Source organism: Nestor notabilis, unplaced genomic scaffold (genome assembly GCF_000696875.1).
Source record: "Nestor notabilis isolate BGI_N333 unplaced genomic scaffold, ASM69687v1 scaffold30402, whole genome shotgun sequence".
NCBI lineage: Eukaryota > Metazoa > Chordata > Aves > Psittaciformes > Psittacidae > Nestor > Nestor notabilis.
This window is the reverse complement of record NW_009918343.1, coordinates 9,842-26,001: the sequence shown is the minus strand read 5'-3', so window position 1 is coordinate 26,001 and position 16,160 is coordinate 9,842. Positions and strand designations below refer to the sequence as shown.

At 51.9% G+C, this 16,160-nt stretch overlaps 1 protein-coding gene across 1 annotated transcript in view; it reads left to right on the top strand.

Moving 5' to 3' along the window:
• Positions 1 to 5,893: 5,893 nt before the first annotated feature.
• TTLL4 (tubulin tyrosine ligase-like family, member 4) overlaps positions 5,894 to 16,160 on the top strand; it is an 18,818-nt gene continuing 8,551 nt past the window's right edge. Inside the window, exons 1-10 of the mRNA XM_010009668.1 lie at positions 5,894 to 7,191; positions 7,810 to 7,919; positions 8,356 to 8,419; positions 10,396 to 10,520; positions 10,894 to 11,004; positions 11,727 to 11,803; positions 12,714 to 12,908; positions 12,989 to 13,071; positions 14,125 to 14,253; positions 14,897 to 15,019. Of these exons, the coding sequence (XP_010007970.1) occupies positions 5,894 to 7,191; positions 7,810 to 7,919; positions 8,356 to 8,419; positions 10,396 to 10,520; positions 10,894 to 11,004; positions 11,727 to 11,803; positions 12,714 to 12,908; positions 12,989 to 13,071; positions 14,125 to 14,253; positions 14,897 to 15,019 (2,315 nt within the window). The remainder of the gene's footprint in view (positions 7,192 to 7,809; positions 7,920 to 8,355; positions 8,420 to 10,395; positions 10,521 to 10,893; positions 11,005 to 11,726; positions 11,804 to 12,713; positions 12,909 to 12,988; positions 13,072 to 14,124; positions 14,254 to 14,896; positions 15,020 to 16,160) is intronic.

The window sequence follows — 16,160 nt, the reverse complement described above, 5'->3', positions numbered from 1 at the left end:
CGAGGGCGGAGCGTCTCGGTATCGCCTTTGGCCTCAAAAGACTTTCACCTGAAGAAATGAGAAACTGAGCGTGCTCTCCGGGTGAGTGCGGGGAGGAAGACCTGTGTCCCCAGCGAGCCACGGCCCTAGTGAGCCTCTCCCTTGGAGCAGCAGTGAGGATGGAGCTGTGTTGGACTGGACCTGAGGGTGCTGGGGCAGCCTGGCTGTTAATCCTTCCACCAGGGTAGGGTCCTGGCGTGGCTGCATAGGTGTTGTAAAAAGGAGCTGGTGGCTCCAAAAGGTGAATAGCAAAGCTGCGAGAGGAGTTGAGACAAGCCTGGAGTGTTTCCTGAGTGCCTCCAGGGTCTGGGCTGGGAATGAGTAGTGCAGGAGTGGAGCCCTGCGGTGCTGTGCCAGCCTCCTGTCTCCCTGCCTGGCCAGGCTGCTGGTATCTCGTGGGAGGCAGAGTTCAGCCCCACAGCTCCACATCAAAATCCTCCCTACATGACTCCCTGAAATGTGGCTTCTCTTTCTCATTGCCGTGTGCTCCTCACTGAGCAGGCATGTGATGTCTGGGGCAATTTGGGGGAGTTAACAGCGAGTTGTTGGTCTGATTACAGTTTTATCTCATAATTTTTCTGACTCTTAGTGGTTGCTTGTCTGTCCTTGCGTTGCTCTCTTGCTGCAGTCCTTAAGCTTGTATTAGGCAAACTTTGTAGATGACAAAGCCTCCCCTCCCTCTCTTCAGTCATGCCCGGGGCCCTTCTTAGCATAGCAGGGATTGCACTGCAAGGAGAACACTGACGGGGCCAAATGCCACTGTGCCCGGATAATGATGCCTGCATGGAAATGTGTCATCGACACATGTTGAGGGCTTTGGCTGCCATGTGGGCCTGGCTGGGTGTCATTCCTTGGCATCTCCCGTGCAGCAAGCCTGGGAGCATTTGGTGGCTTCTTCCCACCTTGAATCTCTTTCTGCTCTGCTCCTGAACTCCAAGAGACTGCTCTGTGGGGTGAGGTGGTTGCAATGCCTCCAGAGGAATTTTTCCACCGCAGCCAAGATATGGAAGGGTCCTCATCACACACTGAAGGAGAGATGTGGGAGCTTTTTCTTCCAGTTACAGATATGTTTCAGAAAAAACTATTAAGGAAAGAGGATGCACTATGTGTTTTATGTGTTTTGAACTAACTGGGTAGTTCTTGTCTACTTGCTGTGTGTTGACAGTTCATGTTCCACTCACCTTGAGTCTTCCACCTTCATTTTACTTTTCTGGCAAAGGCTGAGGGTGTGCCTGGGCTGCCTAAAACCAGAGGGAGCTGTGCCATCCTCCTGTCAGCTCCTGCTCTGGTGGCCAGGTGCTCCCCAGGGCTTGCTGTGTAATTCTCCCACTGTGGAGCTCAATTGAGGATGCTGTCCCTTCAGTTCACTGTCTGGTCGGACCTGCAGGGAGGTGCTTTAGATCTCCAGTGGCTTGGTCCAGCACCCTGCTGCCTGCAAGGCCTGTCTCCCTCCTTCCCTCCCATCTGGGAATGGGAGCCTGCGCTTGACTTGCTCCACTCTTCTTGCAGGGCAGCCTCCACTTAGTTAAAGCATCGTTTTGAACAGCTATGTACTTCTTATGCCCCGTCTGTTCAGTGTGGAGTGGAGGTCAGCACTGCAGCTTGTTGAACTGAAATGACTAGCCCAGCCACAGTGCAAATGCCAAGCACAAGCATAATCCCAGGATGCAGGTGGAATTTGCTGATGCATCCCCACAGTGGGTGGTTTCTTGCTTGTATCTTTTTTGTAACCTGAGTAGCCAAGTTAAAACTTGGTGTCTTGATTAGGAGAGAAATCAGTCATCATCCTGTGCCCTGTTGCACCCCAGATGTGGTTCTGCAGGATTATACTGGAGCTGGGAGGGAGCAGCAATGCTTGGCTGTGTGGCCAAGCACCACGCCAGCCTGTTGGCCTGTGTGCTGCTGGTGTTCCTACGGTAGCTGTGCTGTCTCTGAGCTCTCTTGTCCTCGTGGGCTTCTTGTGGCCAGCAAGATGCTCTGCTCTTCAGTTTGAACTTGTGGGTGGCCTCAGGTGCTGCTTTGTCTTGGTGTGTGACTGCACTTGAGGCCACTTGTTTCCAGGAGCTGATGCAGGTGAGGAGCGTTCCTGTGCTGTTTAAACTCGGGAGTCAGTACCTGGGTAGCTGGTGTAAGAGCAGCTCTAGGCACTCTTGGTCAGTTGGTTTCAGATCACTGCAGTTGATCTTGTTGAGAGTTTCACATTTTTCTGAAGGGTTACAAAACCTTATTTTAAAACGGATATTGGTTTAAAACCTTGTTTATTTTGCACTGTTGTTAACTTGGTTGTTCAAGATTTAATCAAAAGCCCCAGAGCTGCAAGTGAGGAACTTGGTGTGAACTCGGGTCTCATTTCAGAAAAGATGTTACCCTTTATAATGGCAAAGAACAGAAATTTCACCTTGTAATGGCACAGAAAACAATAGCAAATCACAGTTGTCTGCCAACCCCCCCTTGTGACTTTGGGTTGCATGAGGCTGACAGCACATTATCAGGTCAGCTTGCAGCTCATACATTTGCAAGCTCTTGTTATTTTAAGCGTGTCACCACAGCAGTGTTTAAAATAACCTCCCCAGCTCAGCTCACGTGACAGAGGTATGATGTGCAAACTGGGCTCTTACAGCCTCCTCCTTTCCTGCTAGAAACGGGACTGCGAGGAGCTGCCATGCTGCCCTGAGAGGAGCGCATGCCAAGGGAGGCTGGGGCTGCGGGAAGGGACTTTCCACTGATGACTGGTGGGGTGCGCACAGGCTGGGGTGTGAGGTGGCCCCTGCATGCCTCTGAGGTGACATTCGTAAAGGCAGTGGCAGTGTTCCAGCTGACGTCCCAAAGCCTGCGAGCAGTAATTAAAGGTGCTAGAGAAATAATTTTGAGTGCAGCTGTAAGGTCGCTCCAGCAGTGACAACTCTGGCCTCTATCCTGTATGTCAGTAAGTCCAAGCCAAAATCCACTAATTACTAGTAATGATGTTTGGGTTTGACTTTCAGGCCAGCCAGCCAGCCCGCCCTGGGCTTTTCTCAGCTCATGTTTCTACAATGAAATTTCCAAGTGTAGTTTTATTACTGTTGCAGGCAGCAGAAAGGGCTCCTGCTCCTTTACTGCAGGGTTGGATTGGCGGAACTAGGGATTGCATCAAGCTGTGACCTCTAGCAGGGATTTACCTTGGTTCATGCCCAGAGCCATGGGGACATGGCAGCTGCTGTCCTGTTGCGTCCATAGCCCGGCCTGTGCAAGTGCCTCCATCATCGCTGGTTCTGCTGGATGTTCAGCAGCTGCTTTGCCCAGCTGTCCTCACAGCAAGAACAGGAGCCAAGTTGCAGGCTGAGGTGCAACTTGGAGGTGGTTGTGCTGGAACACAGGAGGTGGGACAGGAGCGTGGACAGAGGGAAGGACAGGCAGCATGTAGTGGTGTTGCCAGTCTGGATACATCATGACCTGCATGGTGCAGGTACATGTTCTTCCTTTTATCCTTCCTGCCCCCAGCTTTGAGCTTCTGCATTCCCACAGGGAAGCAGCAGTGGTTACTAGCCCTTGGCCAGCACTGTTCTGGCCTGGAAGCTGTACAAAAGGCCCTGCTTCTACAGCTTCTGCTTCCAGGGCACCCCTGCCCCATGCCAGACAAAACTCCAGAGACGGGCTCAGGATGTTCTTCCTGCAGGGCTGCTGGCAGTAACCCCCTGCTTGTGCTGGTCACATCTCTGCAACTGTTGTCACTCCAGAGCAGGGTCACTCAGAGCTGCTGCTGGCATACTCATGCCTGTGTCTAAGCCAGCTGTAGGATTCACGTCCCTTGTTACAGCTTCATTAGGCCAAATCACTTATTTTTATAGCAGGATGATCCACAGATAGCTGTAAATCCAGGTGGAGATGAGGCACAGGTGGCTTTCACTGCAGGCTGGTTGTGCAAGGTCATTCACAGCCGGGTGAGAGCACAGGCAATGGCCAAGCTGGCAGCGCGTGTGGTGATACTACAGTGGCAGTCCCCTTTGAGGCAGGGACATGGACACTTTCATTCCCCTCCTTGTGTTTTTGTTTTCCTTTTTCACATGTACGTTTGCTGGTGTGCTGGGGGTGCTTTGTGTTCCGAGCTTGCCTGGGGACCTGGCTGCGTCCGGGGGGGCTGGTGGTGGAAGCCACTCACTTGTTCACGGGGGGAAACTTGAGCTGGGCCGGTGGCGGCACCTGAGCCGCAGCCCCTTTGCTCTCTGCTAATCGCTGTGAATGTCACAACACAGCCGGGTTTGCTGCTGGGTGCAGATAGGGTAACGATCCGACGGTGCAGTACAGCTCAGTTGTGTAAAGCGTGTGGGATTCCCTGCCTCCCAGCTCTGAGTCCCACTGGGCTGCAGCTCGCAGAGGGATGCAGCTGCCCTGTCCTCATCAGGGGTGCTCCATGTGACTGTGTCAGCACTAATGAGCAGTGCAGCCATGAGCGTGGAGTGGACCTTACTTCTTCTATGCTTCCTTGCAGAGCCTGACAGGGCAGCAATGCTTCTTGGGAACATACAGCTCCTCTGGGATCCTGTGTGGGACATTCCCACCTTTTACTGCCTCTGTTTGGGATGCTGTTTGTGCTAGAGACTGGGGCCTAACTCACAGGTTGAGAAGGCCTGGAGGGTGTGTAGGTCTGTCTGACCCAGCCCTGTTATGGATGTGAGCAGCTGTTGTGGTGCTGCAGAACAACCCCAGGGTCTCTCAGCTATGCTTTAATTATTGCAGCAAAGTGATTTTTCAGGTGAGAAAGGACTGTGTATGTGTATTGCAAGAAAACTGAGAGGGTGATGGTTGATACTGTGCTTACCCTCCTTTTTTGCTTTTTTTTTGCTTTTGAATATGCAAGCCTGTGAGAGCTGGAAGGTGGAAGAGCAAGCCAGGCAGCTTACAAATTCCTGTCACAGCTGTATCCAGGGGCCCTCCAGGCATGTGTTAAAGCAAGACAAATACCTGGCATGTGGTTTCTTTTCTCTTTCCCTTCACCTCAGGCAAGAGTATCTTGCAGGTATGGTGCAATAGTTCACTTTAGGAGGATTCAGGACACCTGTCTGCAGCTCAGTGGTCTGCCAGTTGCTCCTTGCAAGAGACTTTTCTGCAGGACTGCAGTGGGGAGGACATGTGCGTGTGGTACTGCCAGTCTCTGCTGGAACCCCAACTGCTGATGTTAGAACAGCCCTGCATTTGCTCCTTGCTGCTTTCTCAGTCCTGAGCTCTTCAGGATGCCCTCAGTCCTCGCCAAGCTTTTCTATGGGGTTATGAAAGTGAGAAAAGCATTCCTTTTAAAAGCAAGGGCTGAGGTTCTTGCCTAGTTGTGTGACCTTGGGAGCAGAAGCTTTAAGGAGTGGGGAGAAGAAAAAGAAGCGGATGTTTTGGGGTTGGGAGAGCTGGAGCACGTGGTGTGGTTTGGAGATGCTGATCTGTGGGAGTGGGCTCTGGCAGCCATGCCAGGTCCAAGGCAGGCAGCCTCCCTCTCCTTGCAGCCAAAGCTGCTGTGCTGGAGCTGCTGTGTGTGGCCCTGGCTGGCAGCCATGCACCCCTCCGCGTTTGCAGGGCAGAAGCTTTCCTGTGCACAGCACTTTTCCCAGGGCCCTCTCTAAGATGTCCTTTGTGTCCTCTGGTTTCTTGTGAGATGCCAGCTCTTCCTTTGTCTTGGTCCCAGGAGACTTTCAGGGAGCTCAGCAGATGGAGTTGTGGTTTTTCACCCTGTAGGGAGAGCAGCTTGCCCTGCTCCCTGCCTGGGCACTGGGCTGGGTGCTTTGCCTGCCAGGGTAACAGTGCCTTTCATGCTGTTGTCTTGTTTCAGGTCAGCAAAGATGCTGCTGTAGATGACTGACTCACTTGTGCCTATGTGCTATGGCTCTATATGGCCTCTGCAGGACCTGAACACACTAGTCCGGGCCCCACACAGGAGAAGAGTGTCCGGGTTGAGTCTGGCACCCTTCCGGCAAGGAATGCTCAGCTGCGCTGGGCCTGGCACCTCACTCAGCAGCAGGCAAAACCCATCTGGAATTTAGAGAGGACGCATGTGAGTGCTTTCCACAGCCTGCTGCCCTCCGGGATCCCTCTGCAGCAGTCCTGCTTCTTGTGCTCACCGTCACTATGCCACGCATGCCCCAGTGAAGATGCCCTCCTGAGCCTGGCCTCAGCCCAGCCCTGCCCAGACCCAGGCAGGAGCACTCTGTTCTACCGACACTCCTGCCTCAGACCCAAACCCTATGGGCTTCCTTTCCAAAGCCCTCTGAACACTGGCTCTGCCACAGGAAGGGTGATGTCTTCCTTGCTGACAGAACCCTGCCTGCCACCTGTGCTGGCAGAGGAGCGCTCTGAGACCGGGGTCAAAGGCTCTGCCCTGAGCTCAGGTCAGCAGGCTTCCAGATTCTATAGACCAGTGCTCAATAACAACTCCTTCCTACGGCCAAGCAGTGCTAAAGTGCCTTTCCCTCAATCACTGGAGATCAATAAGGTGAAAAACACCCACAGCTTCCCCACCACATGGTCCTGCTCTGAGCATGGAGACAGCTCCCCCAGTAGCCTGGACAACAGAGCAGTTAAAAGCAGCAACCATGCATTGGAGCAAACTGTAGTCCCCTCTGTGACCATTGTGCCCAGCAGTGCAACCCTCAGGAAGGACCAGTGTTTGCAGGAAGATGCTGAGAGAACGCACAGCTTAAAAGAAAATGAGCCAGAGATCCACATCAGAGAGGCTGTGCAGCAGCTGCCCGGACAGACTGCCACACGCAGTGGCTTTGCATGCAGAGTCCAAAGCTCTGCCCTTATGAACATGGGCAGCCTGTCCAACTGGAACAGCAGGTGCAGGCAGAACATCACAGCACAGCTCACCCCAAAAGAAACCATCGCTCCTTGCAACTTGGAGCCAGGTAGCCACTGCCTTAACAGTAACTCAAGCCTTGCAGGCACCGGTGGAGCCACTGGCTGCACGAAGCATACCGGGGTCCATCTCTTGGCCTCGTGCGCCGCTTCTCCCGAGCACAGTGCTGACTGCTGGCGCGTGAGCACTCCGAGCCCGTGCCCCGCGGACAGAGCCGTGAGAGCAGAGCCTCCGCACGTTGCAGCCGTCGCCAAAGTGGCAACTCGGATGTCCATGATCCAGCTGGAGAAAGAGGAGACATGGGCCCACGCTGTGCTCCCAGGAAAGCTCGAGTGAGTAGCTGGGTGGCAGTGTGGGCTGGGCTGGCTGTTACGTCTGTGTGTGCTGGGAGAGAATGCACTGTGGCCACTCTGGAGGTGGCCATAAGGATAACCATGGGCTGCATTCCTGAGCAAAACCCATCTGCAGCATCCTGGTGCAGGGGGAGCTTTCCTGCTACCCCAGCTTGGCTCTGAGCCCCTCCACCTTCTCCTTCAGCCACAATATGGAATTGCTGTGTGGCAATTCTAGCTCGCTCCCCACACAGTCACAGGGTCCTGCCTGCTATGGCAAGCTCTGCGTGTATGTTGGGTGAAGCCTGCTGTTGAGCCAGGTCCAGCAAGGCTTTCCTGGGCAGAGTCATGGGTTCCTAAAGGAATGTGGACAGGGAGGGAGCAAGGATGCGGAGCTCCTGCTCTCTTGCTGGGAGAGGGTGTCCTTGTGCCTCTTTCTGGCTGCTATGGGGCCTCTCCATCTTGCTAGACTGGGATCAGTGCTGGTGTATCAGTACCAGGGAGGGCAGTGCTGTTACTGCCCTGTCCACATTATCTCATGGTGTCTGGTGGGCTTCTGGGTCTGTTGCCCCTTGAAAACATGTGCCACTTCTTCTGATGTGATGTCCTTTGCCCCAGTGTCCCTGCTGAGCAGTCGCCACTGTTGCTGAGCCATCCCCAGAATGAAGCAGAGGAAGAACTTCCTGATGGCCTGGATGAGAGCAGCAGTCAGGAGGAGGATGAGGACAGTAAGTGCTGCTTCCCTAGGGAGGCTGTGCTCCATGCCTTGAGGTGGGGAGTGTGGGGTCTGTCTGGGAGCTGGGGGTGAGCACAGCTCTCTCCTGTCTTACGTTCATGTTGTCATTTCAGGATGACCTAGAGATTGTGCTGAACCCAAAAGCAATATAGCAGCAAGGAGGAACTGTATGGTTCCTCTGGGGAGCAAGCTAGGGTTCAGCACTGTCCTGCTCCAAAACTTAGCCATCTCCTCTCTGTGCAGGGCTGTAAGCTCCACCCCCTGCCCTGCCTTTTATGCCACCAATTAGTGGGCAAAATCCGGGATCCAAGGATTCAGGGCATCTGGGAAGGGTCTGTCCCCTGGAGCATTTGTTTTCTCTTTTCCCCTTCTAACTACATGCATTCACTCCCTGTGGAGATAAAACCTGAGTCTGTCCCCTTCTGCAGGTGACTCGGATGCTTCCTCTGTCACTGGCATATCATCCAGTGGATCTGTGGCTCTTGTATCCAGGTTAGTAGCAGTAAATAGTGCATTGAACTTCGCATCTTTGTCCAGACTTGTCCACCTTGGTGACAGAGGAAGGCTGTAGCACGTGGGGGAATAGAATGGAGGTAGTAGAATCATAGAATCATAGAATAGTTAGGGTTGGAAAGGACCTTAAGATCATCTAGTTCCAACCCCCCTCCCATGAGCAGGGATGCCACACACTAAACTATGTCGCCCAAGGCTCTGTCCAGCCTGGCCTTGAACACCGCCAGGGTTGGAGCATTCACAACTTCCTTGGGCAACCTATTCCAGTGCCTCACCAGCCTCACTGTGAAGAACTTCTTCCTTATATCTAACCTAAAGTTCCCCTGTTTAAGTTTAAACCCATTACCCCTTGTCCTACCACTAGAGTCCCTAACGAAGAGTCCCTCCCCAGCATCCTTGTAGTAACGGGCTTCCCTGCTACTCTGCAGACCAAAGCTACTTCTCTTGCTACAGGCAGCAGCCTGCAAAATGCTGAGGTGCATCCACCACATCAAAACAGGGCTCTCAATTTCATTGCCACTGCTAGTTGCTGGGTTAGGCAACTGTGCTCTTGCAGTGCTGTTGCCTTGCACATGAAGCAGAATGGAGGCATCCTAGGCCAGAGACTGCAAAGCTCCGTGGCGCCTTGTGTCTCCTAAAAACAAGTCCTGGAGCCTGGATTTTTCTTTAGGTTTTGGGAGGAGGTTTCTCTTGATTTGTCAGCCTGCGGTCACCAGAGCTCTGCCTCTGTGACTCCTGGCAGACCTCTCTGAGACCTGTTCTTGCCAATCCAGCAATGGGAGCTGGTCCTTGCAATTGTGCTGCTCCTTGTAGCAGGGCTGCCTCGGGCTTTGCTGCCTGCCTGACAATGTGCTGCTTTCTGTCATGCCATAACTCACCTGGGAGACAAGGAAGACTTCCTGCAAGCAAGTGTTGAACCTCAGGGTGCTGTAGGGTGTGCACACATGGCTGTGAAAGTCCTGCAGAGGTGACAGATTGGATCAGCAGTTGCTTCTGTCAGGACGTGGCTGATTGGCCTCCAGGGGCAGATGAGGGGAAGCAGCACTTGGGCCAAATGCCTCCGGCAGCGGGGAGTTGGACACTTCTCTGTGTGGGCTGTGTGTTTGGCTGGCCTCAAAGCCTTTGCTGCTGTCTCCTGTCTTAAGTCTGTTGTGGGCAAACCCAATTTTGTGTCAAGGAATGTTAGTATAATTTATTGCCAATTGATAAACTTTTAATTACTGATTCTGGTGTTTAAATATATGCATATATACAATGATTTAGGAAAAACACTTCTTCTTCCCCCCCCACCCCGATCTCTAGCCCCCTCACTTATGTCTACACTCAGTCCCTTCAGTGAGGTAGGGGGTGGCCTGGGAGATTGGAGTCAATGTGTTGTGGTTCCTTTTCTTTTGCTGCTCTTAGTTCCTTAGTGGGTTGCTCTGGTGTGGCTTCCACTGGCTGCAGTGGCATATATTGAATATATGTCCATTATAAAGTCTACTTTTAGCATCATCCCAACCTGAATAGATATGTTGTAAGTTCTACCTTTCCTCCCAGGTGCTAGGGATTGCTGTGGTAAGAAGGAGGATGTACAGTCAGTAAAACTCTGTCCCTCTTCCTCTTGGTTTTGGTGTGTTGCAGGGGTTACAACAGCTGAATCATATATATATGCATTACAACCTCCACCCCTTGTTCCTGTGGACTAGGTTGTAGGGTTTGTCATGTAACAAACTCCACCCCCTTGCCCTGGCAAAGCACAAAACCCATGGGGTTACAATGCTTGGCATGTGCATTCATTGCACATGTCCTTGTCCTTGCTGCAGACTGGGTTACTGACCTTAGCACCCATTACTTGCACCACATCGCAATGATGCAAATTCCTGCTACCAGGATCAAGGCCCCTTCTGGGCTTCCCTCTTCCTCCCTGTGCTTATTTTCACCTTTAGCCAAATGCCTACTGCTTTCTCTCATAGGAAGTGCATCGAGTGCCTGGCCCAGCCTGCTGAGGCTCAGGAGAAAGTGCTCAAACCAGCTCTTGTCTCCAGTTTATTTCCTAATGTGCCTCCAACTCTCTACTTCAGTACTCGGGATGAGACAGGTGAGCTGGGGTCTGTTGCTGTGCAGGGTGAGAGCAGCCAGCCTGTTACTAGCAAGCAGCGGTGCCAGCACACAGCATTCCTTACTCTGATGAGACCCAGCGCCACTGTCAGATCCAAAGGGCTGGAGTAAAATGATGGCTGCTCCTGCAGCCTGGAGCATGAGTCAGGCTGCCGCCAAATGTTCCAGCAGCCTGGATCTCCCCCAGCCGTAGAGTCCTGTGCTCCATGCTAGTTTTGCATAGGGGCCTATGCATCCTCCCCTGCAGGCCTGGTGCCTGTGCAGTGAACTTAGGGAATTTCACCTGGTGCAGCCGTACAAAATGCAGGTATTGTGTTCGTTTTCCTTCTGTCCTTATCTTCTTGTCTTCCTAGTGGAAAAGCTGCCTTGGGAACAGAGGAAGCTGCTGCGATGGAAAATGTGCACAGTCACACCAAACATAGTGAAGCAAACCATTAGCAGATCCCACTTCAGAATCAGCAAAAGTAAGTTGTGGGAGGCTGGAAGTATCCAGCATATCACGTCCTCCCCCGCCCCTAGCCTGTGAGCATGAGAAGGCAGGCTGCCTGCAATGAGCAGAGCTCAGCATTGCAGGATGCTGGGTTCCCCTGTGTGACCTGCAATATCTGAGCTCTGTGGGTCTTGATCTCCCTCTTGGCTTGTCCCTGGCATGGACAACAATGATTTATTCCTGGATTGTCACAAGCTGAGGCAGTGTGTGGGGCAGCAGAACTTGTTTGAGCTATGCCTCTAGGTGGTGCTGCCCCTCTAAAGAGGCTGGCACTTACATGGTGCCAACCCCAACACTGCAGCATCTTGTCTCCACGTGTTGATGAAAAAGCCATCCTCTCTGACCATAGCCAGAGAGTTCTCCAGGTTGAGATCTGGGTTGGGGGCTGGGGCTGGGGAAGCACTGAGCATTTGCAGCTACAATCCATGCCCTGGAGTGTGATCTTGCTGTAGTACTTGTGGGGCTCCTGTGTGTATTGGGAGACCCCTACACAGACCATTTTGGGGCTATTAATGGGACACAGAGGGCAGATGCCAGTCATAGCTCTTGGTTTGGCAGCTTTGGAGTATCCAGTAGGAGTGCTTTGTGCTATTCTGTGCAGCATCCCTGGCATACTTCTGCTAGCCCCAGGAAGTGGGCTAGAGGGCTTTTTGGGTGACAGGGTACTCGGTCATGGTTTATCTGGTTTTCCTGCAGAAAGCAATGACTGGCTGGGATACTGGGGCCACCACATGAAATCTCCCAGCTTTAGAACCATCAAGGAGCACCAGAAGGTAAGAGATGTTTTGGGCTACCCTCCTTCAAGTGCAGGGAGAATGTATTTGGAGCAGTTTGGATGCTCCTGTCTTCAAGCCCAGATGTTTGCTGTGCAGGCTATCCCCACAGTGTCCCTTCCAACGTGTGGTAGCTGGCAGTCCTGTGCTGGGACATGAGCTCAAAAGACAGGTGCAGCTGGGTGAGCATCCTTGCTGTGACAGTGGCTCTTGTACACACTGAGGCTGTAGCCAAGCCATGTTCACTTGTGAGCTCATCTAAATTCAGATATTGTTGCTCAAAGCAGTCCTTCCTTTGGCAGAACTGAACGGTAGGGCCAGTGCCCCCTGTCAGCACAGTCAGAAGGGCGGGCAGAGAGGGCCATATCAGAAAGCCCATGGCTTAGGGAACATGCAAGGGACGAGAGGTTTGACATCTGTCGCACATACATGTTTGTTTTGGAGAGCTGTCATGCTCTGAACTGCTCAGTCTTGAGGCAGCATCCATGTTTGGAAGCTAGCAGCCTCCAGCCCTGTGTCTGTCGTGCTGTGGGGTCTGTCTGTCCCTGGAGCTTGTTGCATGGTCAGGACTCTGGCATACAGTTGGGAAACAAGTGGGAAGCTACTGGCACTGAGGATACTGCCAGAGGAAATTCAAAGGCTGAGGGTTAGTGCCCTGCAGCTGCTTAGACAAGCAGAAGAGATGAGGTAGCAGCAGGCTTTGTAGCTGGTGTGGATCACTCTGTGGGATTTTGTCCCTGCAAGGCTTCTGAGCACTTGGGTCCTTTCTTGGTGCAATTCTGGGAGGGGAGCAAAGGACGTTACCCTGCACTGTGTTCAGAAAGGATATATCCTCTTATCAGGGAGCAGCAAGGGGTGGGCAGGAAGGTGGAAAGCAGTGAGATCTCACAGCATCTGGGTTCTTTTCCAGTTAAACCACTTCCCTGGGTCATTTCAAATTGGGAGAAAGGACCGTCTGTGGCGCAACCTGTTGAAGATGCAGGCTCGCTGTGGGAAAAAGGAGTTTAACTTCTTCCCCCAGTCCTTCATCCTGCCCCAGGACATCAAACTTCTCAAGAAAGCATGGGAGGAAGGAGCTAGCCACCAGAAATGGATTGTGAAACCAGTAAGTGCAAAGCAGAGCTCAGTCCTCTGTCCCACTGTAGCTGCAGGGAGATCTGATCCCTTCTTATTTGTGTTTTGCAGCCAGCATCAGCAAGAGGTATTGGTATCCAGGTCATCCACAAATGGAGCCAGCTCCCCAAAAGGAGACCACTGCTGGTACAGAGGTGAGTGAAGGAAAGCAAGGTTGACACACAGCCTGGGACCTTCTCATGTTCAGTCTCTCTGGCTGGGTTTGGGCCGCTGCCACTATGTGGCAGAGCAGAAGCACTTGATTTGCATCTGGAAGCATCCCGTCTGCCTGGGTGTGATGCTGCAGCTGAGCTTACCAGAGAGCTGCTGTCTCTGTGAAGATTTTTGAGGTCTCAGTTACAAACTGGCCCCACAAGTGTTCTGGAGCTTTTGTCCGGCAGGTGATCAGCTTCAGCTCTGCTGTGATCCTGCTCCCACTGCTTTGTGATCTGGGCTTTGGCATCTTTGGAGGCAGACAGACCTTATCCAGTGCCCACAAGCACAGTGGGAAGAGAAGTCCCAGGGAAGATGTGACAATTGTCAAAGATCTGTTCTTATCCAAGTTAGAATGGGTTAGTAAGAGCCTCTGTGTGTGCGTATCTTTGTTGTCAAAGGGTTTTCTAGAAATAACAGGATTTTCAGAATCTCCTCCCCCTTCTGCAGAAAAATGGAATAGCTTATCTTGGTTTGAGGCTGCTTTCTGGGAAGGTTCTTATGAGGGCAGGTAAACTGCCCAGTATTTGGCAGACAGGGAACTGCTGTGTTGCCTTGTCTGTTCTTCCTGACTGCTTCTGTGCAAAGTGATGAACTTTCCTATGGAAAATCATGAACTTGTGGGCTGAAGAATCAAATTATTTGGATGAAAATTTCCAACTGTTTCTGCTTGTTGAACCAAACCATCTGTGGCCCACTGCATCTAAGACTGCATGTCTTAAATGTTCCTGAATACTGTGATCAGCCTTGTGGGTGTGGAAAAGCTACTGTGCCTTAGAGCCAGAGAAAATATCTTCAAAATGGAACTGAGCAGAAGGGAATACTGCATGGGAGAGCTTTTTTCTCTCTCATTTTCACTGTGATGCACTTACAAATGCTGTGCAAAAGGGCTTCTGCATTAATTCCTATTTTTCCAGGCCTTATGAAATGGGGGTTAGAGATATTCCTGCACATGGAACTCATAACCCTCCTCTGGTACTTGCTTCCCTCTGCAGGTACCTGCACAAACCCTACCTCATTGGTGGGAAGAAGTTTGACCTGAGGATCTACGTTTACGTCACTTGCTATGATCCCCTCAGGGTCTACCTGTTCAAGGATGGATTGGTTCGCTTTGCTAGCTGCAAGTAGGTTGTGTGGGAGAGCAGTGCTGGGGGGCTGCCTCAGCGCTGAGGAGTGTCGGCTGTGGTACCTGCCCTTGGCTGGGGCAGGAGGGAGTCATCCCATGCAGGGTGATGCTTAAAGCTCTAGCTTGCTTGCTTGCTTAAGAAGCAGTCTGCAAACACACGGGGTCACTGCAGGTGAGTGTTGAAACGGAATGTGAGAGGATGCTTCATTTATCCATCTTTCCCAAGACAAGATCAGCTGAGTGAAAAGCAGTTCTTGCAATATGCAGTCTGTGCTTCATACTCTGTAAGAGCTGGCGTACGAGAAACTGAGATGTTTCTTCCAGTTTTAACTATATTGCCTCGGGCTGCTGCAGTTCTGTCAGTGCTTTTGCTCACTGAGGCTCTGGTCTTTTTTTAAGGATGTGCTGTGAGGGTGGGAATGCATCCCACTGCCCCAAGGCAGTCTGCTCTGTCTCATGCGTTGTCCCATCAGCCCTGGGCCCGTGGGGACAGATTGTTCCAGGCAGCCTGGGAAAGGGAGGCAGCAAAGCTGCTGGGTGGCCAAGGGTGGTCTGAGACGAGAAGAGTTTCTGCCTGCCCCATGGGCCTGCAGGCAGCCAGTTCAAGCTCAGACTACTTGTGCTCCTGTTGCTTCCTTCAGGTATTCCTCCTCGATCAAGAGCCTCAGCAACAAGTTTGTGCACTTGACCAACTACAGCGTGAACAAGAAGAATGCGGAGTACAAGTCCAACTCAGATGAGACTGCTTGTCAGGGACACAAGTGGTAGGTGCTGCTTTTAGGGCACAGGGCAGCTCTTTCTATTCCCTGTTGAGTCAGCCTTTTTTCAGTATTCTTACCCAAAATGTGAAGGTGCTTCCTGCATTGTGTGCTCCTGCTTGGGGAAACTGGAGGAGCAGAGTGATTTTAGCATGGGTTAGAGTCAGTGAAATCTGGATGTTCTCCCTGGCTTGTGACTCATCCTGTCTGCTGCTGCTTGGGCTGTGGTGATTGTTCATCCTGCCTGTGTTTGTGCTGTTCCCTGCTTCCAACTCTGCTCTCATGCGTGCTCATTCATCCTCTTGCCTTACTGCAGGGATGATCTGATGTGGTTAAAGCAGAATCTGATTTTTTGCTGTTAGAATTTGAATGGATAATTGTGATGCTTAAGTTGGCTAGAAGGCAGCTTCTGCCCATCTGATTCTTGACTTTCCTGGGGAGGCAGAGAAAAGGACCATCCTGGTGCAAAACTGTGATAATTTATGTGCTACTCAGAGTGAATAGGAGCAGGAGTGCCATTTCTAGGCATTTGGGAGAAGGATTGCAGTCTGGCAGCAGTTCTGTTCCTTGCTATCCCATGCGTGGACTGATCCAAGGCCCCAGGCACTTGTCTCTGATTCCACAGTGATGTTTGAAATCTTTTAAAAATAGTGCAGGATAGAGTTCTCAATTCATGGGTCTGGGCAGGGCTACTTCAGTTCAGAGGGAGCTGCAGAAGGTTGGTTGTTGTGGTAGGGTTGCTTTCTCAGGCATGGACTTGCTGTTCAGTGATCTGTTCCTCCACTGAGACTTTGAGTCTGCTGTCCCCCAGCAGCTGAAATCCCGTGGGGTGGGATTGTGTAGGTTTTTGGTACTGGAATACAAGTCAAAGCTGGCTGTTCCCACATTAAAGATGAGAGTAGCTGTAATATACTCCATCTCGTATGCAGGAAACATGACCTTTGGATTCCTGGCCATTAGCCACATGGTCTCACTTGAGCAACATCTGAGCATCCTGGCTCAGATGGTAGCTTGCAGCACTTGGTGTGGTGTGGGAAACTCCTGTAAAAGCAGAGATGCTTCTCCCTACCATTTTGTTTTCAACACATTCAAAAATGTTTCTCCACCCCCGAAGCCTCAGTGAAATGGCTTTAGCTAAAACAGAGGG